The 27,394-nt window shown below is 39.7% G+C and overlaps 2 protein-coding genes across 8 annotated transcripts in view; both read right to left on the bottom strand.

Annotated features, from left to right (window-relative positions):
- Positions 1-7,594, bottom strand: part of LOC132110662 (regulating synaptic membrane exocytosis protein 1-like) — a 42,567-nt gene extending 34,973 nt beyond the window's left edge. For all 7 annotated transcript variants that reach the window (XM_059517457.1, XM_059517459.1, XM_059517461.1 and 4 more), the window contains exons 1-5: positions 7,070-7,594; positions 4,125-4,165; positions 3,597-3,707; positions 3,283-3,382; positions 1,685-1,808 (exon numbers count right to left, since the gene is read on the bottom strand). In XM_059517457.1, the coding sequence (XP_059373440.1) occupies positions 1,685-1,808; positions 3,283-3,382; positions 3,597-3,707; positions 4,125-4,165; positions 7,070-7,382 (689 nt within the window). In that variant the 5' untranslated portion in view covers positions 7,383-7,594. The remainder of the gene's footprint in view (positions 1-1,684; positions 1,809-3,282; positions 3,383-3,596; positions 3,708-4,124; positions 4,166-7,069) is intronic.
- The window catches only part of LOC132110313 (regulating synaptic membrane exocytosis protein 1-like), a 45,151-nt gene continuing 25,191 nt past the window's right edge, over positions 7,435-27,394 (bottom strand). The window contains exons 3-6 of the mRNA XM_059516873.1: positions 27,049-27,265; positions 11,041-11,342; positions 7,481-7,854; positions 7,435-7,448 (exon numbers count right to left, since the gene is read on the bottom strand). Coding sequence (XP_059372856.1) covers positions 7,435-7,448; positions 7,481-7,854; positions 11,041-11,342; positions 27,049-27,265 — 907 coding nt within the window. The remainder of the gene's footprint in view (positions 7,449-7,480; positions 7,855-11,040; positions 11,343-27,048; positions 27,266-27,394) is intronic.

Genomic DNA, 27,394 nt, shown 5'->3' with positions numbered 1-27,394 from the left:
ATGAGAAAAACCAAAGAATATATTTCTGATGTGCAGCAAAAGAAATTTGAGCTTCACAAATTAGTGAAGAGCTAGAGCAGTGAAAATTCCCATTTCCACCATCAGGGCAATAATTAAGAATTTCCAGTCAACAGAAAATGTTACAAATCTGCCTGGAAGAGGACGTGTGTCTATATCGTCCTAATGATGGTGAGGAGATCAGTTTGAGTGGCCAAAGACTCCAAGGACCACAGCTGGAGAATTGCAGAAAATAGTTGAGTCTCAGGGTCAGAAAACCATAAAACAAACAGCACCTACATCACCACATGTGTAAAATTATCATAGCTCATCCAAAAACAAACTCCAGCATATTCATTTATCAGACACGACTGGAACCTCAAATATGACTGGCTTCTATGGTCAGATGAAAATAAAAAATGAGCTTTTTAGCAGCAAACACTCAAGATGGGTTTGCTGAAAACAGGGATAAAAAGTACCCCATCTGTACAATAAAATATACTGCTGTATTTTTTATGTTGTGGGCCTATATTTCTGCTGGAGGTCCTGGACATCTTGTTTAGATACATAGCATCATGGATTCTATCAAATACCAACAGATAAAAAATCTAAAAGTGACTGACTCTGTTAGAAATCTTATAATGGACCATGTTTGGATCATCCAACCGTACAATAATCCAAACACAAACCTAAAAAACAACACAAAAATGGGTCACTGGGCACAAAACCAAGCTTCTGCTATGGCCATTCCAGTCCTCTGACCTAAACCCTATAGAAAATGAGTGTCGTGGATTGAAGAGCAGCACCACCAAGGAGCTGGGAATCTAAAGGGTCTGAAGTGATTCTAGATGAAGGAACGGTCTCTGATCTCTTGCGAGGTGTTCTCTAACCTCATCACCCATTATAGGAGAAAATTTAGAGCTGTTAAACTGGCAAATGGAGGTTTAAAAAAGAATTCAATAAAAGGGTGTACTTAATTGTGGCCAATGTGTATTAGAGAAAAACATTTATTTCATAATGATATTTCCCCCCATTTTAAATTCTTATTATCCATTGAAAGTTTAGATTTTTGTGAATTTTTTAAATAAAAGATCAAAAGGATTAACAATGCAGATTAATTTTCACAGCCTTCTTTTATCATATTTACCAAGGGTGTCCATATTTTTGGGCATGACTGTATATATATATATATATATATATATATATATATATATATATATATACACACACACAAAGTGTTTGGAGAGAAATCAATGAATGCAACTTTTTAAAGAGGTGGGAGGACAGAGCAAAGACTATAATTATTACTATTACTATAATCTTTGGACATATAAGAGATTACTTTACAATTAAAAAAAATATGAATTTTTATTTTTTACCCATCTAAAACAGCAGGGTTTGAAATTTGAAAAATCGTGATGCCACATCATGATACTGCTGTTAGGTAAAGAAAGACCTTTTTGATGCAAAAAGCAAAAAAAACAGATTATAAAAAGAGAAATAACCAATTGTATCTAAATTAAAATGGTTTTTGATGTTTATGAAAACCATATTATGATTTTAAGTGCAAGGCAAGAAACTTTATAAAATAAAAATTAAAAAAATGTATTTAATGACCCCTTTAAAAATAGTTTGGGTGCTTTGCGGTTAGTCAGATACCCAGAAAGTTGTGTGATGGACGACTTACCCTATTGGCCTTGATACTACTAATTCAACTTGTGGTTCTGTTTGGGAATTCAAGATGATATTGTAAACTTCTTTCTTGGTTAATCCTGGTAACGATTTCCCATTCCACTGAAGCACCTCATCACCTACAAACAGCCAAAATGTGTTGTCCCACTAAATTCCACCATTCATTTCTTAAAACAGATATTTTACTGATTAAACACACTCATTAAACATTTTCTAAATATCTGAGGACTAAATGCTTTATGAAATTCAATTAAGTTAAGACTGTCCGTTGAGTGTGCAAATTTAGCAGTAGTTATTTAAGAAGTAATTTAATCTTGAAATATAACCTCATGTTTGCAGACAATATGCAAACAATACACTGACTTCTAAACTGTTGTGGTCTATGTTTACTCATTCGTCACAATAATGAATCATCTTCATTTGGGGACTTTTGTTTACAAATACCGGTGTATGCCAGTGGTTCTCAATCTGACTCCAAGGCCGCCCATTGCCCACAACATTATTCAAAAACTGTTAGTTTCTGTACTGAAGAAAATAACTCTCAGGTTTTCCACTCTTTTTAAACAATGACTTTACATGACTCTTACAGTAATTTGTGATTTCCTGGATAAGGATTTTTACAAAAAGTTTTACTCACAGTTTCTACCTGATCAAATATTTTAGAGCTTGGCAGATGTACACAATGTACAGTACAGACCAAAAGTTTGGACACACCTTCTCATTCAAAGAGTTTTCTTTATTTTCATGACTATGAAAATTGAAGAGTCACACTGAAGGCATCAAGGGCTATTTGACCAAGAAGGAGAGTGATGGGGTGCTGCGCCAGATGACCTGGCCTCCACAGTCACCGGACCTGAACCCAATCGAGATGGTTTAGGGGTGAGCTGGACCGCAGACAGAAGGCAAAAGGGCCAACAAGTGCTAAGCATCTCTCGGGGAACTCCTTCAAGACTGTTGGAAGACCATTTCAGGTGACTACCTCTTGAAGCTCATCAAGAGAATGCCAAGAGTGTACAAAGCAGTTATCAAAGCAAAAGGTGGCTACTTTGAAGAACCTAGAATATGACATATTTTCAGTTGTTTCACACTTTTTTGTTATGTATATAATTCCATATATAATTCCACATGTGTTAATTCATAGTTTTGATGCCTTCAGTGTGAATCTACAATTTTCATAGTCATGAAAATAAAGAAAACTCTTTGAATGAAAAGGTGTGTCCAAACTTTTGGTCTGTACTGTATTTTATTTATAAAAAAAGTTGTTTTAAGATTTTATTGATTTGCATGACTCAATTTAAATCATACTGTACTGTATATCCAGACATGTTAAGGGTGATTTATATATTTATTGATTTTTAAATCTTGATTTTTAGTAATTTGAACTTATTTTAATGCTTGTTTTATCTCATTTTAAATCATTTGAAGTCATCTTGAGACCACCTTAGAAGTTTGTTAGTGAACCACTGATATATGCATCCATATTAAGATTAATTTGCTAAATCAGTGTATGAGGTAATTTATTTGATTACACTGTTTAGTCAATTAACAGTCCTAGTTTTTTAAGTTACAAACTGAGAGAGGTTCTGGACTCACCGGCCCGTAGATGACCCACCACATCAGCTATACTTCCTCTCTTGACTTTGGTGATGAAGGCCCCGAGTCTCCCAGTTTCTGTAATCTTCCCTCCGACCACCTGTACCCCGTACAAATCATTTAAAGATGGGTAAAGTCTACAGAGAATTCATAAATGTCACAAAACCTATTATGCATATCCAGTACATTGCACCACCCCCCCCCCCCCCTGTTTTGTACATGGTCCATGACATGGTGTAGTTCTTGACTTTATAACAATCAGGAGAGGAATTTGTGTTTATACAGTATGTTTATGTCAGTTGCTTTCCCTTTACCTTTAGCCCTATCAGAGCCCCAGCCTCTTTTGGGATGGCTGTTCGCTTGCTCAGAGTGATTCGACCAATTAAATGATCACCTTCCTTGGAGGGCTGCCATGTAACCGGATGCTAAAGAGAACAATGCAGAGATTAATCCCATAAGAGAAAGAACCATAGCATTACATATGATCAGAACTTCCTGATCATACTGTAAATGATTGCAAAAGAAAATGTTATTCTGAAGAAATTGTCTGTCTTTGTAATACTTCTTCAAAAAGTTAATTTTCTACTTCTGTCACTCAAGACTGCACAAATGCTAGTATGCTATGCATAACTTCATGTGTTTCCTATAGGAATTAAACCCATGACCTTGGCAATGTTAGTGTTTTGATGTTTGAGCTACAGTGACATATGTAACAAATACATTCCAATTGATTTCCAAATTCCAATTCCAAAAAATATCACATCCTGGAAGTAAAATGGTGGGTAAACATCAACTCATGTTGAATTTTAAATGATTACAGCACAAAGTGGGAAAAGACTTACATGCCACGCAGTGGGGTCCAGTGGACAGCACTCCCAGTCCCCTAAAACACACACACACAAATGTTCATAGAGTTATACTATACATATGTTGACTATGTGAGCTTCCACCGTACACTGGCCAAAGTCCATCTCTAAACCTGTATTGTTTATGCTTAATGAATATCTGAGCCCCAAAAGGGCATCTGCAGCTAAGACCTCATGCTGAAATATGTTCTGCTTTGACCCACCTGCAGAGCAAGAGGGAGAACTGAGATTGTGTTTGTTAATTTGGGTTTTAGAGCTACATTTAATCCCCAGACAGGAAAAGCAATGATACCAAAGCTGAATATACACTCCCACAGACACACACAGGCACAAAGGGACAGTCTCAGCCCTTTCTGTGACGTTGGCATTCTATTTACTGTTGGCATTGTTATATGGACGAGTGCCTTGTGCATACGGGTTTCTGGACTGTTTTTCGGTTATTTTTGAGCACCTGGGGTATCGAGCATGACACACAGAGGGTGAGGAGTGCTCAAATTGTCATCCGAAAAACAAAAAATAGATTGTAAATAATACTGTAACTGTTGCTATAGACAACAAATTAAAAGTGTAATGTACTGGTTGGCCAGTTGCTTTTATATGGACGAGTGTTTAATAAATACATGGGAGGGAGAGAGAGAGAGAGAGAGAAACCTTGAGACCTGGATGGTTTACTTACAAGTATGTCAGGGAATCTTCATAGGTTAGGTTTTTTTTCAAGGAAGGCTGCTTCTTCACTGTCTAACCCAGTTCTAAGCAGGGTTGTCCTATAAAAAGTTACTATAAATAAAAAAGTTTAACTCTGGAAAGCAACAAAATTCAACTATCACTGCTAAAAGTTTTAACGGTTATGAGAAAAAAAGAAAAAACACCCCAGAAAAACATTTTCAGCACAAAACAATAAGCAACTTACAAAAAGCACCATGCATAAATCATAATCAAATGCCATGAAGTAATATTAAGTAGAAGAGGTTTGCATGAATTAATATTAAGTAGCTGTCTAAGGGTATAAATATTTAATATATTGCTTGTTGCATGGTGGATTGGTCCCCTGTGTGGACTTTTATACTTCTCATTCACATGACCTCCAAAATATAGTGCTTAGCAAATAAATATTTCATTAGTACATACAGTAGTTTCACGTTGCAACATTCAGTATGTATTGGTACACAATTATTCTACCAAAGAGTGACAGATAGGTGCTTCCCAACGCTATCTCACGACCAATTCGTACATATTTTATGAGGTGGCTTATTCGTACGAATTTGTACGACCTCACTCGTACTATTTTATACGATTTGTCTAACGGTTAGGTTTAGGGGAGGGGTTAGGTGTAGGTCATTCGTACAAATTCATACGAATTGTGCAACTCGTAAAATACGTACGATTTGGCAAAAATCGTACGAGTGTGGTTGTATGAATTCGTACGAATAAGCCACCTTGTAAAATATGTACGAATTGCCGTGAGATCGGGTTGGTGCTTCCTCAACAATAGGCACTTATAGCCACTAACAAGGCCCAACAGCAGAAACAAAAAAAGAAAAAATAATAATAAAACACTTTTCAAGACTACAACAAATAAATCAAATATATCAACCTCTGATAGACAAAACTTCACACAGTTAAAAATTTTTGTACAACTGAAAAATAAAATGTTGAGTTTAAAGTTCAAATTACCATTCAAAAATCCATTTTGGGCATTAATAACAGAACCAATACGTTAACTTTAAATAGCAAAAGTATAAGCTGTCAACTTGAATATTTCAGTTCCTATTCTTTAGAAGAAAGAGTCATTATCTTACCTGTTGTTTCTGTTGTACCTGATGAAATGTTGCACAGATAAGAGCAAGCTAGTGTTCTGCTTAACCTCTTCTCAGTCTCCTGTTCTCCTATTTTTAGTCTCCCATTCCTTCTCCTATAGTCTGTCTTTTCTAGTCACCCAACAATGTTTACATTTCAACCCTGGCTTAATACTGTGAGCTTTTAAGTCTGTGTTCAGTCAGTTTGCCATGTTAACAGCACAGTATAACATCCCCTTCTCTAGAACCCAAACTTCAACCAGTCAAAGCCAGTGAAAAAGTATTCAGCGCATACCATCTCCTTTATAAGTATCCACTGTAGATACACTGTAAAATACTGTTTTTAATACTTGGATATGTAATTTATTAGTATGTAAATTAGGAATTCAGCCTTTTGCACACACACACACACACACACACACACACACACACACACACACACACACAAAACTTAATAAAATAAATAAATAATCAATTAATCTATCTACCTAATTTTTTTAAAATTAATTATACTGTTTCAAATGTTTTTTTTAATGAATACATTTATTCAGCAAAGATGCAATTAAAATGATCAAAGTGTCAGTAAAATCATTTATAAAAGATTTCTATTTCAAATAAATGCTGTTCTTTTGAATATTCTATTTACCAAAGAATCCTTCAAATTCTACCAAAGTTTTTCTTCAAAACTATTTACACAAAACTACTGTCAACATTGAGCACCAAATCAGTATTGTAGAATGATTTCTGATCCAAATTTTTTTAACAGTTATATAAAATTTCAATTTCAATTTTTTTTTTTTTACGAATGTTTTATAAAGTATATCTTATCAGCCGACCTCCTGCAGTACATTTATGGACAATCATTGTTGAAAACAATGTTGAAAAACCATTTGCACACAAAGCTAATGAAAAGCCTTGCAGCATTTAAAAGAAGTTAAGCAACCTCTTAATAGTCAACATTAATCGATTTTCCGTGTTTAAAAAATTACTAAATTCATCAATCAAACCAAATATTACATTCCTATTGATGATGGTTTCCTTTTCTGAATCATGGAGGTTTGTGTTTATGCAAGCCTTATGATTAAATGTACCAATTATACAAAAGCAGGTATCTATCTGACCCACCTCTCTCGCTGACACTCTCAATATCCACATCTTCACAACTGGTGTATTCTGGTGTCGAACCGGCCTCTTCCTCCGAGCTGCTGACAGACATCTGCCTCTTGTTTCCGCCCCGTTTGCTCTTGTAAGGGCGGGGCGGGGGTGGTCGTAGAGACTCCGATTGGTCAGAGCTAAGCGAATCATTGCGCAGCATGCTCTCAGCTTTTTGTCGTTTCGATTTGCGCAGCAGCGCAGCCGAGCTGGGATCCAGATGGCTCAGCTGCAACTTCCTGACCCATTCCTGAGGCTCCCTGAGCTCATGTGGGCCTGCGGGCATGGCAGGGCCCACCCTGAACCCAGGAGCGGGCGGCTGTGGGTTGTGGTTTGTTTTAGGAGGAGGACCCTGCACAACAGGCGCACCCTGCAAACCTGTACCCCCCGCGGTCCTTTCTGGGGCGTAGGCCTGCTGCTGGCCCTCCAGCGAGGCCTGCCGCCCATCTGCCCATCTCCGTGCACCTCTGTTGTCCTGCACTATTTCCCCTGCTTCCTCCGCCGGCTGGAGTTTGGCCAGATGATGTGGAGTATTTGGGTCAGTCCTGCACTGTTCCCTGGGTGGTTTCTGCTCCCCCTCAGTCCTCCTGGTCTCAGGACTGTCGTGCTCCTGAGAACGAGTCTTCATCAGTCTTCGACTTTCTCTCCGATTTTCTCCAGTATCTCGCTCTTCGGAATGGATTTTGGATAGGCCTCGCCGCCTCTCACCTCTTGGCCCTAGCTTGCCATTCTGATCAGATGCTGCTGGTGGTTTCTTTCTAGAGGTCAAATAATCACACAGCATCAAAAAGAGACATTCTTGTGAACAGTCTTACACCTTCTTTGTCTAGATTCTCTGCCCATACTCAAAAGGACTAGATGTAGTTTTAAGAGACATCACAATGCATCAAATAGAAACCAAATGAGCAACACAATGTCCTGATGCTCCTTGTTTGTCATGAAAAGACTTGGCTAAGCTGGTCTGCAGGTCTGAGCTGGTTCAATCTGGTACTCAACCCTGGCAAAACTGGTCTTCAGTCCGTCTAGCTGGGGTCCCTGCCTGGCTAAACTGGTGTTTAGCTGGTTTAGTTGGCCAGCTAAAGAGTGCCCAAACTGTATCTAAAATCAACCAAAAGACATTCCAACAATGCTAAGACAAACCAAGACCAGCAAACCAGCACGACATCTCTTCTAACTTACTGTTTAGACATATAAATTGTATAATACATATTATAATTCAATCTAAGGTTCTTCATTGACATCCATGGAACCATAAAAAGGTTCTTTTTAGTGGAAAAAGATTCTTTAGATTATTTAAATCTTCACACTTAGGAAAATAATGGTTCTTTAAGAATTGGTCACTGAAAGGTTCTTTGGGGAACCAAAAAAATTGTTCTTCTATGACATCGCGAAGAAAACCACAGTTTGAAAACTTTAAAGAGTGTACTATAGACAAATAAAATATGTCTTCCAAAGCTATTAGGCAATTTACTTAAATTTGAATACAACAATATATCTTAACTGCAAAAAAAAAAAAAAAAACATTTAGAATTATTGGCATGAAATGAAAGTTGCGATTATCTTCCTTATTTTATCAGAGTGAAACAGCTACTCAAACATTAAAAAATGTAGGGTGGGACTTGATTTTGTCCATCAGGAATTGATTTGACCGTTGGGTTTTTTGTTGTCTGGTAAATGCTGTGATCTCATTTGAGCAGAGGTGTCAAGTAACGAAGTACAAATACTTTGTTACATTACTTAAGTAGAAATTTGGGGTATCTATACTTTACTTGAGTAATCATTTTTCAGCCGACTTTTTACTTCTACTCCTTACATTTTCACGAAAGTATCTGTACTTTCTACTCTTTACATTTTAAAAATAGCTTCCATCGCACCTGCACGTGACACAAATCACATCACACTCGAGCAAGGACATAGACAGTTTTGGGTTCGTTTATCAAAAAATAAGAGGAAGCAGATTTCAGTGCCTTTTAAATGCCTGAGCGATCGATTGAAATGTTTGTCAGACCGGTCTCCTCCCCGTTTTTCAGCACGCTCTTCAATCTGCAGACCGCGGCGGAGCAGCGCGAGCGGAAACAAACACAAACAGAGGACACAAGGTATGTGTTTATCGATCGATTGTTAGAATATCCGTATCTGTGCAGTTCTTTGTCATAAATACAGTTTACATCTACTGTAAAGTTTTCGCTGCGTTCACCGCTCATCACTAAACAGCTGTTTCCTCCAGTGAAAATCTAGCCCTTAACACATGAACGAACACATACTTTAATTACACTTATTTAAATATACTTAATTTAATCATACGTACTTTATACATACATTGGCCAGTTATTTATATATTTTGCTGTAGTGTCAGTATAAAATATCAGTTTACATTTACAAACATTCATTTCGCCGTTGTCAGACTGCTGGTGCATTCAAAATCGCACTAGATTATTAATAAAATGAATGGCAAACTGATATTTCCTACTGACACACTACAGCAAAAGATATAAATAACTGGCTTAAAACCCTTTTTTGGGGTTAAAATACTAATGTGCCTAAGACTTTTGTATAGTACTCTACTTTACAAATGACATTGTTGCTACTTTATAAAGAATGACCATCCAGTAATTCACAGAACTGATTAAAGACAGTGACAGACAGCACTCATCTTAACTAAATATCAGAGTGAGTGACAGAGATACAGTAGAAACATTATGTGTGGTTTTGTATTAAATAATGACCCAGATTGTGAAATACATTTATTAGCCTTAGATTAAGGGAAGCAGAACTTGGGAAATGAGAGCATCCAAGGTGAAAGCTATGGATTTATTTTAAATATTTGTAATGTTCTTTAATGTTATCCATAGTTTTTTTGTCTTTTTTGTTTAAGGCCGTGTTGCAGGGTCAATTTTTGAACGAATATGTGCAATTTTCTTGTCGGTAATAAACATTTAAACTGTTATCCATTGTATTTTATGTTGTTGGGTATCACAAAACGGAATATAATACGAAAAAGTAGGTACTATTTTACAGCGGTCTCCTTTCCCCCACAATGCATTGCATCACGTCACGTAGGGGAGAGAATTTACCAAAGCCCGCCTTGAGAGCATTGAGAGTGACTAGAGAGACGAGTCATAGACGAGAGTATTCAGATAGCGCAGATTATAGATAAATAGATAAATACATATATATATATATATATATATATATATATATATATAAACATATAGATAGATAGATAGATAGATAGATAGATAGATAGATAGACAGACAGACAGACAGACAGACAGACAGACAGACAGACAGATAGATAGATAGATAGATAGATAGATAGATAGATAGATAGATAGATAGATAGATATCGACCAACAGCGACCCAAACGCACTCACTTCCCTACAGCACAAGCTTTCCAATGCAGTTTCCATGGGACAGCACTGCCCACACAAGCACCTGCCAAACACAGCGACAGACACGTGGCTACATTTGCAACAACATTTTCACCAGAGGAAGAGATAAACGCTTAGAAACGTCCATATAGCTAGCATGATGCTTTCTATTTCTAGGTGACAAAGACAAAGTTTACCAGTTCTACGACACTATGACAACGGTTACCGGTACTTATCTGAACTAACGTCATGATCACTGCCACTAGATATAAAGAAAACGTTGATTTTTCACTCGGTGCTATTCAATGACAGTAAAAAAATATATGTGTCGTTATTGTGCACTGCTGCTCGTAGACTAGCTCCAGTGCTCATTGCTGCGATGCTAAATGATAGCAACTCACTAGGACACTTCACCAACTCTCCACTCATTCTCCTCGGACCATGCATTTAATTAGCTTTGACGGACATCAGCTAATTTTTGTATGTTATAACCTATAAAAATTAATATGGAAAAAGGTTACTTTACTAGAACATTCTAGATTTTGTATTGAGAGAGAGAGGCTTAAGTGTACCTTCCTTGTGGAGGCTCACTGCGTGAGCGTGATGATAGCATGTCGGCTTGCCCTGTGGCGGGGCCTTTTCTGGGGTCAGTTGGGGCAGATGACTGGGAGTCATGGGCAGTGGAAACTGAGGAGTTGAGAGGGTTCTGAGACCTAGAGTGCACCTTCTTCTCCCCAATGGAATCTCCACACATGGTCGGTTCACTCACTGCTGACCCCAGCTCTCCAGGCTTGGGCCCTTGGCTGGGAAACCACTCTTCTGATTTAGTGAGCATATCCTGTTGCCTTCGGCACTGGTTACATACCCACATTACCTGGTGTAGAAGAAATACCATATTTCAAATTAATCTTGTGAAAGTGAAGTAACTAATGTAAATTTAAACAGAATTGCAAAAATAATGAATCCAAAACTGCCATACTTAGGTTTACTTATGGTTTATATTTCTACTAAACCAGAATATAAGAAAGTCTTCTGACATAGAAAAAAAAGAAAAAAAATCTATTACACACTTCCAATTTGTAACATTTCAAATCTAACAAGAAGAAAAAAGGCAGATGAAATAACGATGGCCATTCCATGCATTTTATGATTCTAAATCAATGACAAGGGACAATAACAAGTTGTGTCAATGATAAAGAAAAAAATAAAAATAAATAAACTAATAGATAGGACAAGACGTTTGTAGGTATATATAAAATACTGCACATGTGATACCATAAATTCACGTAAAACATGTCTTCCCTGACTACGAGGCTACAGATGAAAGTGTTCTTCATGTGGTGACCAAAAATAAAATCTGAGGCATCAAAAAAGTGCTAATCTGGAAGAGGCATTGAAACCCTGCGATACGTGACTCAGGTCTGACAGACAAAACGGCAGCCCGCTATAAGGGATAATGTAGGCAGGAGGAGGTGTGAACTGAAAAAATGAGACAGAAAGGAAACTGTAGCGCTAGCAGGGATAAATGTAAAAACAAACAATGAATATAAGGTAGTAATGTTAGCTGACAGAAGGTGGGTGTTGTTGAAACAAGAGGATGAGACTTGAAACTGCAAGCTCCGTGGGATGTGATCACATGCCCACGGAGCAAAGGCATTGACCGTGGTCATTGTGGGAAGATTCGCAGGAACTGTGGGGAATAGCACGGAGGGTTGGGACGTGCTACACGCAAACATTAGCAGTGCTTTCCATCACCCTCCTCCACACACACAGAAAGCCTGACTGCAAGAGAATCAGGAGCGAGGGACACAAAAGATATTGGCACATTCCAAATTTTTCTCCTTTTTTTCCCACTTCCCTCCTCCAGATTGCTTTTGATTAAAAGCTTGGGAGGTTGAGTGCGAGAGTAAGCAAGGGAGAGGGAGAGACACGCATCAACACGTCTATATTTATCCAGGAAGCCGCCCAGCACCATTGGGAATATGTTAAAAAATTCCCCAGCTTGCTGCATAACTTTACTCAGTGAAAACTACCATTGATCCTGCGGATGCAAGGCCAAACAAGTGATTGTACACAGCGCAAACACACACGCATGCTTTTAACATGCAAACATATACACACACGTAAGCTTACGCACACATGCAGCCTTCTGCTGCTGATGTCCTTGACAAACACGCTCTGTGGTTATAGTTGGAAAACGAAATGTTCAAATGTGCCACCTGCTACCAGAACTCCTGGCCCAGTTTCCGCTTCTTTTTCTTTCTTCTTTCTGTTTCTGTCACTCAGCTAACTTAGTTAATAATTCTACATTTAACATCAAAATGAACATACTTTGGCTGTACTGCAGTCATAAACTCAACAAATCAACAGTACTATTCCAAAATTTTATTACCATACATTTTTTTTTTTTTTAAAGAAACAGGTGACATTCACACACTGTAAGAAGCAGCCTACATGTTCTCATCTATGACAACTGTGACAGAACGTGGGAAATAAATCCCTCATCTCATGCGATTCACACACTCAGTCATCTTCATCGAGACCTATCATCACTGTGTATCAGTATCAGAAATTAATTCTTTCAATAAAGAGCTATGTTTGCCCACTGGAATTGATTTTCTAGCGCATTTTTACCTTCATATGGACATTAATTTTATTAATAATTTTTTTTTTGTCCTCATTAAAATACTATATAATAGCTACACATTCAAAAACACACACCCCTAAACAGTGATAATATTATTTATACACACTGAAAAAAATAATCTTTTACTCAGAAAGTGCTTGTAAGTTCCACAAACAATAATTACACAGAAATCAAATCATAAGTAACACTGAATTAAAGGTAAACTTTTGAATTAAAATTTTTGTCAAAATGATTTGTCGAAGTTGTAAATAAAACAGATTATTGTAGTATGTTTTACAAAAAAAATATTTCAGTCTTTCTACTTCAAAATTTAATCATGTTTAAATTCAATGTGCTACTTGCTGTTTCTTTGCAATTATTTGTCAAATTTAGCAGTTTCTGAGTGAAAATAGTTCCCCTTCAGGAACTACCGCTGCGTGAACTCGCAGTGGGAACGTCCCCAGCGTAGTGCGTCTGAAGCATGAATGAAATCAGTCAATGGCGAGAGTGAGCGTCACGGAGAGTGACGTCATCGACCAGGAAACTATAAAGCACCCCAGAATCACAACCGCATCAGCTTCTGTACTTCAGAGAGCGGTCGATGCGCGTTCCCCGCGGCTCAGGTCCTGCTTCTGTCGAGGCAGAGCTGAGGCGTTTGTCATGGGGTTCGCAAATGGATCTCACCGAGGGGTTTGAGACGGGTTCGCCGCTACTTCTCCCCGTGTTGAGACACAACATGATGTTCCCGAGCTTCAGCTATCCAGTTCTGAGGAGCTGGATGTTGAAAGCCTGGGAACAGAGGAGGCTGGAAACTCGTCACTCCGGTCTCCCCCTGATGAGGAGCTTATTGATGTTTTGTCCCATGCTGTAGAAAAGCTCAGCATTGAGTGGCCATCTGATAGGCAGGAGTCTTTTATTAAAAGCAAACTTGATGACAGATTTCTTCCCAAACGCACTCAGCCTTCTCGCCGGAGCTTACCGTTCTTGTCAAAGACCTGGGCTAGACCGATGTCACCACGCATTTACACCCACACTTCAAACATTTATTCTAATATTATGGGTGCTAAAAATGAAGGTTATGTGACGATGCCGAGGGCAGAAGAGACGCTCGCGAGCTATCTCTCTCCCGAATCGGCATCATCACTTAAAGCTTCGGCGCTCCCCACTAGACCTTTAAAAAATACTTCAACACTGGTGGGGAAGCCTTACTCGGCGGCTGGCCAAGCGGCAGCCTGCATGCACACTATGGCTATAATGCAGGCTTATCAGGCTGACCTGCTTAAAGAGGCTAGCGAGCAGGGAGAAATTTCAGCTGATATTATTAAAAAATTGAGGCAGACTGCTGATCTTTCTCTCCGGGCCACCAAGGAGATGGCTAGATCTATTGGCCATTCTATGGCAGTCCTGGTGGCCACGAAGAGGCATTTATGGTTAAACCAGTCTAAAATGAATGAGAGAGAAAAATCTGTTCTTTTAAATGCCCCGGTTTCTCCTAGGGGTCTCTTTGGTGAGGCATTACAATCTGTCACTGTGAGGTTCCAGGAAGAAAAGAAACAGTCTGCCGCTTTTTTATAAATTTATCCCGCTCAAAGTTAAGATTTCTGGGGCTGCTGGGCGAGGGCAGCCCCAGCCGTCGAGTAGCTCCTCAAAGAGAGTGCAACAGAAGCAGAGCGTCGCGTCTCGTGCCCCCCCAACAGAGAGACTGGAGGGACGAGGCGGGACGAGGCGGGACACTCTCAGGCGCGGTCTTCGAGGGGCAGGGCTGATCTGAGGACAGTCATTGCCGCCAAGCAGGCCGCATCGAAGAGGTCCTGACGCCAAAAGTGTCAGGGCTCTGAGGGTGGTCCCCACCGAGAGAGACTTGAGTTCACCTTACTTGACGGTGCCCTGTCTCTCCCGGTGCCCTCAGGGGTCCGTTCTATTAACCCTGCCAATACAGGGCATAGAAGGGCCCAGCCTCGAGAGGCTGGTTCCCTTAGTAGATTTTCTGGAGGAGTGGAAAAATCTTCCCAATGTGTCTCAGTGGGTCCTGCACACAGTCGAGAGAGGTTATGCCATTCAATTCAGGTCGCCTCCTCCTCAGTTCAGAGGGGTTCTAACCACAGTGGTGGGCCCCGAGCAGGTGCTGGTAATGGAACAGGAGGTAAAAACTCTGCTGCTAAAGGGAGCTATAGAACGGGTTCCGCCCCCCAGCAGGAAGTCAGGTTATTACAGCCGTTACTTTATCATTCCAAAGAAAGACGGGGGATTGCGTCCCATTTTAGATCTGCGTCTCTTGAACCGCTCTGTAGGGAAGCTCAAATTCAAGATGCTAACACTCAAACAAATCGTCTCACAAATCAGGTCCGAGGACTGGTTTGTCACTGTAGAACTAAAAGACGCTTACTTCCACATATCGATCCTCCCTCAACACAGGACGTTCCTGAGGTTCGCTTTGGGGGGCGAAGCGTACCAGTATCAGGTTCTTCCATTCGGTCTAGCACTGTCACCCCGAACATTCACAAAATGTATGGATGCTGCTATAGCTCCTCTGAGACTTCAGGGCATTCGCATTCTGAACTATATCGACGATTGGTTAATTCTAGCTCAATCAGAACATCAGGCAGTTCGGCATCGAGATGTCGTTCTTGCTCACATCAAGAGTTTGGGGTTGAGGCTCAACGCCAAGAAGAGTGTACTTTCTCCACAACAGAGAACCACTTTTCTAGGTGTAGTATGGGATTTGACGACGATGCAGGCACGACTGTCACCTGCTCGTATTGCTTCGATTCTCACCTCTGTACATCAGGTCAAGCTAGGCCAGTCACTCACTGTGAAACAGTTTCAGAAACTATTAAGTCTCATGGCAGCAGCGTTCAACGTGATACCTTTTGGCCTCTTGCACATGAGACCGCTACAGTGGTGACTCAGATCCAAGGGATTCTCCCCAAGGGGAAATCCATTTCGCACGATCTTGAGTTCGCGAAGGTGTCATCGCGCCCTGATCATGTGGAAAGATCCTTGGTTTCTTTCTCAAGGTCCCATGCTGGGAGCTCCTTGTCATCGCGTTACGCTAAAGACGGATGCCTCTCTCACGAGCTGGGGGGCGGTCATGAGTGGTCACCCAGCTCAAGGTCTGTGGCAGGACCATCATCTCTCGTGGCATATAAATTGTCTAAAAATGTTGGCAATGTTTCAGGCTCTGAAACACTTCCTCCCAGACCTGAGGGGCCACCATGTTCTTGTCCGGACAGACAACACATCGGTGGTCCCTTATATAAACCATCAGGGGGGTCTGCGTTCTCGCCCGCTTTACAAACTTGCACATCAGATCCTTCTTTGGTCCCAAGGGAAAATTCTTTCGCTGAGAGCTATTTATCTCCCAGGTTATCTGAATCAGGGGGCAGACATCCTGTCGAGACAGGGGCCAAGGCCCGGGGAATAGAGACTTCACCCCGAGGTGATGGAGCTTCTGTGGGAACACTTCGGTCGTGCCGAGGTAGACCTATTTGCTTCCCGAGAGACATCACACTGCCCACTGTGGTTCTCTCTCAGCCATCCAGCCCCCCTGGGGTTGGATGCCATGGTGCAGGCATGGCCGAGGTCACGCCTGTACGCTTTTCCTCCGATTGCTTTGCTCCTGGGAGTTCTGTAGAGGGTTCGCCAAGACGGGCCCGGTTGCTGTACAGTGCTGGAGTTCCTGCAGGACCGTCTCTCCACGGGGTTATCCCACTCCACACTGAAGGTGTACGTGGTGGCCTTAGCTGCTTACCACGCCCCTTCGAGTGGAGGTTCTCTCGGGAGACACCCACTTATATCTCGCTTTCTCCGTGGCACCTTGAGGCTGACGCCAATAGTACGTACGAGGGTGCCATCCTGGGACCTGGCCATCGTTCTAGAGGGCCTCTCCCTAGCTTCTTTCGAGCCCATTGAAGAAGTGTCAGAAAGGTTTCTTACTCTTAAGACTATTTTTCTTCTTGCTATCTCGTCTCTAAAAAGAATTGGAGATATTCAAGCACTTTCTGTGGCTCCCTCGTGACTGGAATTTGCTCCTGGCATGGCTTAGGCTTTTCTTCATCCTAGGCCAGGATATGTTCCTAAGGTTCCTACTATGGTAGTTAGACCTATCGTACTGCAGGATTTCTGTCCTCCTCCTTTTTTGACGTCTGACCAGGAGAAACTCAATTTGCTTTGCCCAGTGAGGGCTTTAGATGCATATGTCCATAGAGCTGCCCTGTGGAGAAAATCAGAACAGCTGTTTATCTGTTTCGGGTCACCCAACAAGGGGGGTCCTGCATCTAAGCAAAGGATGAGCAAGTGGGTGGTTGAGGCCATCTCACTTGCGTGTGAATCGGCAGGCCAGCCGTCACCTTTGGCTGTACGGGCCCATTCTACTAGGAGTATGGCCGCTTCTAAAGCTCTTATTGCTGGGGCTGATCTTCAAGATGTTTGTGATGCGGCAGGATGGTCCTCACCGCACACATTCGTCGGATTTTATAGTCTTGATCTTAGCTCTACTCCTGGGGCTCAGGTTCTCTCGTCAGCTTGTGTTTCCTAACCACACTAAGGGGACTGGCTCGTATGGGGACGTGGTTATTGGCGTTCCCACTGCGAGTTCACACAACGGTAGTTCCTGAAGGGGAACGTCCTGAGTTACGTAGGTAACCCTAGTTCCCCGAAGGGAACGAACACTGCGTGTCCTGCCATACTCTCAGCATCCCCTTGGATCGCTTGCTTTAGTACAGTCAAAGCTGATGCGGTTGTGATTCTGGGGTGCTTTATAGTTTCCTGGTCGATTACGTCACTCTCCATGACGCTCACTCTCGCCATTGACTGATTTCATTCATGCTTCAGACACACTACGCTGGGGGCGTTCCCACTGTGAGTTCACGCAGTGTCCGTTCCCTTCGGGGAACTAGGGTTACATACGTAACCCAGGACGTTTTCTTTGCTTTTTCCAAGTAAATCTTACACTATTTTTTTCAGTTTACTTTTTCAGAGTATTATTTCATATTTTTAATTAATTTAAATGATTTTTTTATTATAAATGATATTTTTGCTTATTTTCTGTTCTCATTGTAATTTTAGTTTTATTTATTTTGTTGTGTTAAGTTTAAAGTTTTTCAATTATTTCAGTTAACTGCCAAGGCAGCATTTTTCATTTAAGTTTTTAAAATTTAAGTTTTACATGTAATAATTATATTTTATTTCAAAATAAATGTTTAGTTTTAGTTAATAATAACAATTATTCAACAAAAAATAGAAAACCACAAGACAGAAAACCAAGGAATTTGCAGTGGGGCAGTTTTTTGTCTCTGTTGGTGGTATTTTTTATTCAAGGCCCTGGTTAATTTCTGACCAGGCTCTATACACCTGGCTAATTACACAGAACTTAATTTTTAATGTGAAAAACAAACAAACAAACAAACAAAAACACATGCACATGATTACGAGGTAGACAGAAAGTCCCAGTGATCATACTGTAGGAGTGGTGTTGATACAGAAGTAGAAGCGGTGTGTACGGGGCAGAGGGGGCAAGAGGGGCAGCTCTCCTACAATGAAAAACATAATGCTGTGACTAAACGGGGCTGGCTGACCTCCAAACTAATCTAAAGTAAATCAGCAGCAGAATCCCCAGCTGTCAGGCACAGAACCCGACCCTCTCCACATACCAGCCGCCTCTCCTCCACCAACCCACAACACTGTACCGCACTGCTTCCTCTCACATAACAGATCACTTATGGACAACAAGACAGAAGGAGGCAGCTGCTTGAATCAAGACAGACTGTTTTTAGATGATTTGTTTGTGCACACAGAAGAAAATTGTACTACTGGATTAATAATGCAAAGCTTTACAATATTATAGAATCTGATAATTTAGCAATTGCTTCATAATCCAACAAACTTCAACAGTTTCCCAAAAAAAACTGTCCTTGCAAGAACCATAAGAGCTTGAGAGCATGTTTAATGTTCATGTTACTTGTCAGTGCATTAACTACTTCCAACGAATTGAAGCTTATTGTAAAGTGCTTACCATGGGTGTGTCTCAATCAGCTCCCTAGTTCAGTAGTCAGGGCTCTGATAAGGGAGACAGCCATTTTAAGGGAAATAATTCACAGTGCACTGAAACATTCACTCCCTGAAAAATCCCACAATGCACCACAAAAACTAGGAAGCATTGGACAAACCGTTTTATTAGTATATTTCAGCATAAACACACATCGCTAGACAGGTAACACATTTAGTTAACATTTATAATTAATATTCAGCCAAAATGTTGTAAGAACATTGATCAGAACGATGTGTTTAAAGACAATAATAATAATATCAAAAAGAGACTGGTCCTGCCTGTTGTTGATTAATTCCAGCAACGTTCTACAATGTTGTCTGTTGACGTTGTACGTAGTCATGTCCCTGGAAATTGAGTAATCACAGTCCCAATGTGCAATGAGCCAAGGAACTTACCAGTGACTGAATTTGTGTAAATGATACTGAATCACGAGCTCGGAAGCTCAGGAGCTGATTGAGACATAACCCACAATATTATAGTAGATGTTTTGCCAGTGCTTGTTTTGTTTCCATCTATTATTTTTTTAACAACCAGATCTTGATGAATGTGATGGAATGTGTTAAACTTTTTTTTTTTTACTCTATAAAAATAAGGTACTTTATTATTATAAATGATTCATATGTTTCCCTGTATTTTAAATCACACAATTGCATTGTGTTGTGTCTTACAGTCAAAGGAAATGTCCGTAAACTCAACAGATAATCTCCTAGCAGAAATTTGCTGGTAATTTTTCTGTACTTTTTTTTTCTCACTGTACAGATTTTTCACTGATATCTGGCAGGCTAATGTTTTCTTTTCTAATCAGACAGGTGAAGATGTGGAAATGGCTTTCCAGTTTGTTATACAACACTCAGAGGAAGATTATTTGGCATTCATGACAGCAATGACTATAAGATCAATAATATTAAAAACATTCCCAGGGGTCTGTGAGAGAAGGACAGAAGGTGTAAAAGAGCAGGGAAGACAAAAGCCCACGAGAAGGTCAGTCACACCCTTGCAGGAAACTCATCAAACTCCTGCAGGTCCACTGATGGGCTAATTATCAAGCTAATTAACATCTGCTAATGGTCAGTAAAGGCCCTGGTGCCTGTGAGCCACTCTGTCCCAAACACACACACTCTCTCTGTCCAGCATTGCTCTCAAAGTCAACTTCAAATTAATCACCTGTCTAAAAAAAGGACAAGGAAGGATGGGTGTAAAATTCTGTTGAAACAGGAAAATCTGCAGCATCCTCTCTCTCACCACCTCCATTTTCATCCTTCAAGAATCAGTGTGAAAACAGCAAGAGAAACACATTTTACCAGGGTGTTATATTATATTATATTATATTATATTATATTATATTATATTATATTATATTATATTATATTATATTATATTATATTATATTATATTATATTATATTAATTACATTATATTATGATTTGAATTCAGGTGTCACTATGAAATGGTTTTAAGCACCTAAATATGTTATTGCAATGTAATGGCAAAAATTTCAAACATACCAAAATAAAGTGAACATCAATATATATAAACTAGACAAAAAGGTGGCACAGTCTACAAAATATCTAAGTCAACCATCTCAGAAGCAAAGGTTGGAGGATTGAAAGCGGGTACAAGTTAAAACTAGACATAAAATAGCTTCTTTTTTTCTCCCATCTGCATGTATGTGTGCTTTATGTGTGGGCATGTGTTATCCAATACAAGTGTGTCCTGGATTACATTAAAGCACTCGTCCCTCTCCACCCTTTCAATGCAAGATTAAGAGAATGTAATAGACAGTGCTTTTCAGTCATCTCCTCAAAAGATGGTCCATTTTTGTTTGTGTAAAACTGTCAGTGTTTTTGTGGTAAAATGATATCCAATCTCATCTCTTGTGGAACAGTCCCTGAATGTCCAGGCAAACAGTGTTTGCTGTGAATGAATCTAGAAACTCTTGTTAAAAGAAGACTCATCATAAACATCTCTGGCTCTTCTCCACCCAGCATCACAACCTGTCCATCACAGCTCACTGAAACAAAACTCCTGAACTCTAGACTCTCAATAGCTCTGCTGATAAATTACTCTCAGTCAAAAATCCGATTTAACACTTGTTTTTTATGGTTTCCCTGTCTTATCCACAAACCACTGTGCACACTCAACTGCAGTGGATTTGGTAGATCACAACAAAAAGATCTGTCACAGGTCTGTTCTTCTGAAGTCGAGGTAAAAACATTGCTAAAAGCAAACAGCAAAATGCAACCTGCTATATAATATAAAAGCATAATTAGGACAGCAAAACAAATATACTTTTAAAAGACAGGAGAAAATATACAATATTGCTCAGAAGTTTTTTTAAGGGGAAGGGAATTCATATTTTTATTCAGCAAGGATACATTATATCATGTGACACTAAAGACGAGATATATGGCTTCTGAAAATTCATCTTTGCCATCACAGGAACAAATGACATTATATATATTTTTAACAGTTCATTTAAATTGTAATAATATTTCACAGTATTAGTGTTTCTGCTGTATTTTTGACAAAATAATTGCAGCCTTTGGTGAGCATAAGAGACTTATTTTAAAACAATATCTGTGGTTGTTAACATCAAGTTGTCTATAGAGATTAACTGAAGCTGAATTAAATATTAATACATTTAAAAAGACTTAGAATAGTATTTTTATATTCCAGTTTTGGTACTGTGTTGGGAACCAATAGAAAAAATTTATTTTTAAGAGACTAAAGAAAAACCTTTAGTTCACATACATGCTAAACAACTGCTGAGGGTCTTAACAATTTACCAACGGACAATCGTATGACTCCAACTGGCTTTGTTTGACAAGCCGTCGAAGGCCTGTCATTCATCACCAGACTCCGCCTCTTCCTCCTTCTTTTTAATATAATTTCATTTCCATCACTCGGCCAGATTCAGACAGGCAGGGCTGTCCGCCGGTGTCAGGTCCACGCAAGCAGGATGGATAAATGGAGTGCTTGAGTTCTGTGAGGGGAGGAAAGGGGAAAACGCAGTTCACGCTTCCACCTCCGACAGCTTGATGAATTGGGGCGGCAACAGGCAGAGCTAGACCCATAATTCAGCATGTTATATATCGCAGATAAGGATGAAAGACTGCCACAAAAGACATTACTGTCCATTTCATCTAATGAGCCAGTATATCAGTGCCTGGAGCTCACCCACCGGCCCTCTCGCAAAACACTCCTTCATCCGTCCCTCGTACAAACACCATTCTTATACTTAAATACTGGATCAATAGTGTAAATAATCTATTTCATCTCCCTGCTGATGTTACAAAACTGACTTTCAGTCTTTCATCACCGAGACACACATCTCATGCTTGACAGGCCATCTGCAGATCGATATGGTGATAAATTTAGCTCGACACCCTCTTCAAACATCGGGCCTTCTCTGAATTAAGCAGATTGATGAAGACTATGAATACAATGCCTCCCATGGTACAACCAACCATTTGTGTGTATGTGCTTTTCATTGTCATATTACTCGTCTCTGTAGACCTGAACTCAAGACCAAATCCCCACTGCATCTGTCTCATATTTTCACTACATAAAGTCCAACTTGAGGCATGAAACAAAGGCCATTTAAAAAAGACATTTTCAAGTCATACTCACCAGGGTTATTATAGTGTACTAAAACTAAAACCATCAAAAAACGATTTACTTGAAATAGACATTAACTAGAAATATATATTTCTTTAAAATTATGTATTAAAATAAATAAAACTTATATAAAAAATAAAAAATAAAAAATGATACAGAAATGACTAAAACTTCAACTTCATCATCTGAAGAACCTTTTTCCAACACAAAGAACCTTTATGCCGTGGAAAGTTTCCATGTATGTTAAAGGTTCTCCGTGGAACCACTGACGCTAATAAAGAACCTTAGTTTTTAAGAGTGATAATAAAATAACACTGGTTCTCATCGAAAGACATGGGTCAAATGTCCATGGCAATGAAACATCCACAAGCCAGATGCAAAGGAAGAGGAGAAATATCAATATTAATCATTTCATGGTGTCGCTTTGAGGAGATGGGCAGTGGAATGACACATCGCTGGAGTTTTCCAGTAGCACCAAAATTCTATGAAGTGACGTGACATTCAGCCAAGTATGGTGACTAGGGGTGTAACGGTAAGCAAAAATCACGGTTCGGTACGTACCTCGGTTTTAAAGTCACGGTTCGGTTCATTTTCGGTACAGTAAGGGAAAGAAATGCAAACATTAAACTGTTAGGTTGTTTATTACTATAAACTTTTTTTAACAATTTGTTTACACATTTTTAAAATACTTTTTAATAAAATATATATAAAATAAAAAAAGAATAAGAAATAAAATACTGCTGCAAAGTTCTCCACTAAATAAAATACTCTCAGTCTCAAACCAATATCATATAATAATGAAAAATATAAATAAATAACTATGATTACAGTGCAGCATTACCAATCCCAGCTTGTAGGCCTGCACATATTTAAAAAAAAAACTTTTCCAAAGTGTAAAATGCAGCATCAACAGTTTCAGTTTTTAGACCTGCTCAGATTTTGTTATTGTGTTGGCCAGATCGGAATTAAGAGCAAAGGTCTGTTTAAATGCCGACGGGAGCTGCGTTTGAATTACAATAATTTTTTCCTAGTTGTAGTGATGTTCACACTCGCGTGATGCCTTTTGAAAACCTTAGCCCGGTGACACACTGGCATATTGCACCTGTCAAACATAGTCTATTTTGTCGTCAATACTGTTGATGGTGTCCTTTATCAGTAGGCTTTATATTTATGCTCAACATGAAGTATAGATATTGTTGTCGTGAAGACAATATCCTGGTCTGTCGGCGCCCTCCCTCTATGTCACCTACAGTAGCAGCAGCGCGCCAGCGCCGCGTCAGGCACGATTCTGGTGTGTAAAGACACAGAAAACGCGAGGCAGCCGTCACGCAACTGACACGCAGCAGAAACGCCACGCTCACGCCACGCAGCCAGTGTGTCACCAAACTTAGAATCAGCTGCAGGGCGGGATTTGCGCTGAACGCGGAGACATCCGCCACTTAATATGTTCATTTGGAAACATGAAAATGTACCTATGTTCCGCATACAAAATATTGCATTCGGTCCACACGTGCACCGTACCGAAAGCACTGTACCGAAACGGTCCGGTACGAATACACGTACCGTTACACCCCCTTATGGTGACCCATACTCAGAATTCGTGCTCTGCATTTAACCCATCCAAAGTGCACACACACAGAGTAGTGAACACACACACACCGTGAACGCACACCTGGAGCAATGGGCAGCCATTTATGCTGCGGCGCCCGGGGAGCAGTTGGGGGTTCGATGCCTTGCTCAAGGGCACCTAAGTCGTGGTATTGCCAGCCCAAGATTCAAACCCACAACCCTAGGGTTAGGAGTCAAACTCTCTAACCACTAGGCCACGACTTCCCACAGGCAGTGTTCTAGTGTTAAAACTTACACAACGCCAAAGCCCAGCCTGGCTGACCATAGTCTGAAATTGATCTTTTGAACAAAAAAAAAACAAGAGACAGAAAGACGCGTGTACTGCCTAGGAAAAATAATATGACTTTAAAAACGGCAGCACACCGAAAGAAACATTTGGCTGAAGAAGAAAACAAGATATTACCAAAGACCTGATAATCATTGGGATAGTGGGTTTTGAATTGAATTGATATTTTTGCAGCACTGAAATGTACAGCATTATTCTGATTAACAAATGCAGCTACATGGCAGAAGACTCAGTGCATATACATATTAACACATAGCAGACCAAGCAAGACATGCATTCATTGAACACATTCTCTGGCCCTGATTTACTAAAATCGCAAATAAATGGTGCTAGTTTGCTTGTGAAATCAGACATACAGCACAAGTTATATAGGTGTAGTGTGGGTGATTAATATATTACTCAAAAATTTATTGCATAGCCTACTGGCTGAATAAAAGTATGAATTTCTTTATTATAAAAAATCTTAGTAATCCCAACCTTGTGAACAGTAGTATATAATGACTTGACTTTACTGTGTACTGATTGTGCAATCCAGGACTGCCAACATTTTATATAAATATATATGCAGCACAAATTGTGCCCTGGGTGGGGCATTGTGATTTTTTCGTAACAGGTTCATTGAACTTTTTTGAGTCTGTTCACTCTGGACCAGCTCAGGCTGCTCATAGCAATGGACCTATTAAGTTTATTTCATTGCTTTTAGCTACGGTTTCCAGTCCACTAGATTAAGTAGGTGTAGCTCTCTATGTTTAACCTACAGGCATCTAGCGACTCCATTATCAAGACTGCCACGCTCAGTAATAGCACACGCCAAAGGGCTCTGAGAAACAACATGCACTAATTTCAGCGAAACTAACCTCAGGGCAGCACCCATCCGCTACCTATGGAGACTTCACTTGGCATCACATATGGGATTTCTGCTACCTCCTCAGACACAGACAAGAGCAGCTGAACACCTTTCCACACTCAACCCTGGCCCTATCTGAGCTTTCTCATGTCCACTAAACTAAAATTAAACCTCATGAAGTGCCAAATGTAAGTAAAAATCAGATTTGGGAGTTATATTAAGAGTTACATTTCAATACAAAAGCAATAATCGGACCCTACCTGACACAAGTTAAACCATCTCCTCAGTGGAAAATGTACTTATTAGTAATACGTAATTTAATTAAATAAAAATTGAGGCTGATACCAACAAGCAGATAATTATTTTAAGCCAATAACCAATAAATTAAAGATACATAAGAATTCTACATTATTTTGTTAGAAAAAAAATTAAATTAAACACTTCAAACTATAGTTAAACATTTTAATGTTCCAACTAAATGTAGGTATCACAACATTATAATGTGCAATTAAAAATATCATTAATTCAATATAATTGCCATTTTTCCCAGACTTCTCAATGACAGAAAGTTGCCCAATTTACCCGAGTTCACTCTAGATATTAATTTTGACATTTGCTAAAGACTTTATTTAACAGTGTTGATGATTAGCAAGTGAGCATTTGGATTACGGCAAAAGTAATATAAATGGAAAATAGGGGAAATTAGCCCGTGCAAAGCTACCGATAAACTTTAACATTTCTAATATTGGTAACCTACATGGTACCAATATATTGTGTATTCTTAATGAAAAATAATAATAAATATCATTATTATTTATGTCACTGTACGGCTAAAAATTATATATTGTTAATTTTCATATGCAAAATAATAAATAATTTTTATTAATTTATAAAAAAAAATGCCTGGTAGGAAATATTGACCACCAATAACATTTCTAAATTCACTTTCTCAACTTAAATTTTGTACAGAAGGTGATGACAATAGTTATGCTACAAATGGCCTGGCTTTATTGTGTATCTATAAATCAACTGTACATATTTACTTGAAATGGATATATCCCTGCTATATCAGTGTGTAATTAATTAAGTTTACCCTTATCTCCACCTCACTGAACTCACTCCCTGCTCTACTGCCTCTGTCGGTGAGCTAATGCTCTCCTGTTGAGTCCCTACACTGCACTCATTATGAGTGATCACTAATTAGCGCTCTGGACTCAATGGAAGGAATGGAAAGCGAAGGTAAATATCACACTCCAGGAGGTGGGCCACCATTTCAGGTGCTTCCCTTTGCATCGTATGGATGCTCCTGTGGAGCCTCAGTGCCAACTTGGGCGTCCCAGCAAGGGTGTGCGGCGACCCCCCCGGTGACCAGCAGCATCATCTCCTCTGACTAATGCCCAATTAACCTTTCTCTCATCCACCCAGTGCTCTTCTCTCCCTGTTCCTTCTTAAATGTGTGCAGGTGCAGGTCGAGGAAGTTGAAAAACAGTCCTGCCACTCATACGGTGTAGTAGGTGGTACTCACGTTATTGGAAGGCAGAGAGACCCTTCCCCCGCACCGGGCACAGAACTTAGTCTGGCAGTAGGAGCACAGGTTTCCGCAGCCATCAGCAAACTTGGTCTTGTGGCAGATGCCACAGGTGGGGGCATCATCCTTGTGTTGGCCCTGCTGCCTCTGTTGGGGGGGCTCCGGCCCAATCCGCCTCACCTGCTCCTTGTAGTTGGCAAACTGCTTGTGCAAACTGAGAGGAGAGAAGAGATGGAGAAAAAGGGGACATGAAAAACTTCTAAGAACTTTCAAATTCTAGTAACCATTGCAACATTTAAACTAATATCTTCCTAATCTTATTAGTAAATTTAATGATCCTTCA

Source organism: Carassius carassius, chromosome 30 (assembly GCF_963082965.1).
Source record: "Carassius carassius chromosome 30, fCarCar2.1, whole genome shotgun sequence".
Classification (NCBI taxonomy): domain Eukaryota; kingdom Metazoa; phylum Chordata; class Actinopteri; order Cypriniformes; family Cyprinidae; genus Carassius; species Carassius carassius.
The sequence above is the reverse complement of the archived record's forward strand: the minus strand, read 5'-3'. Positions and strand labels throughout refer to the sequence as shown.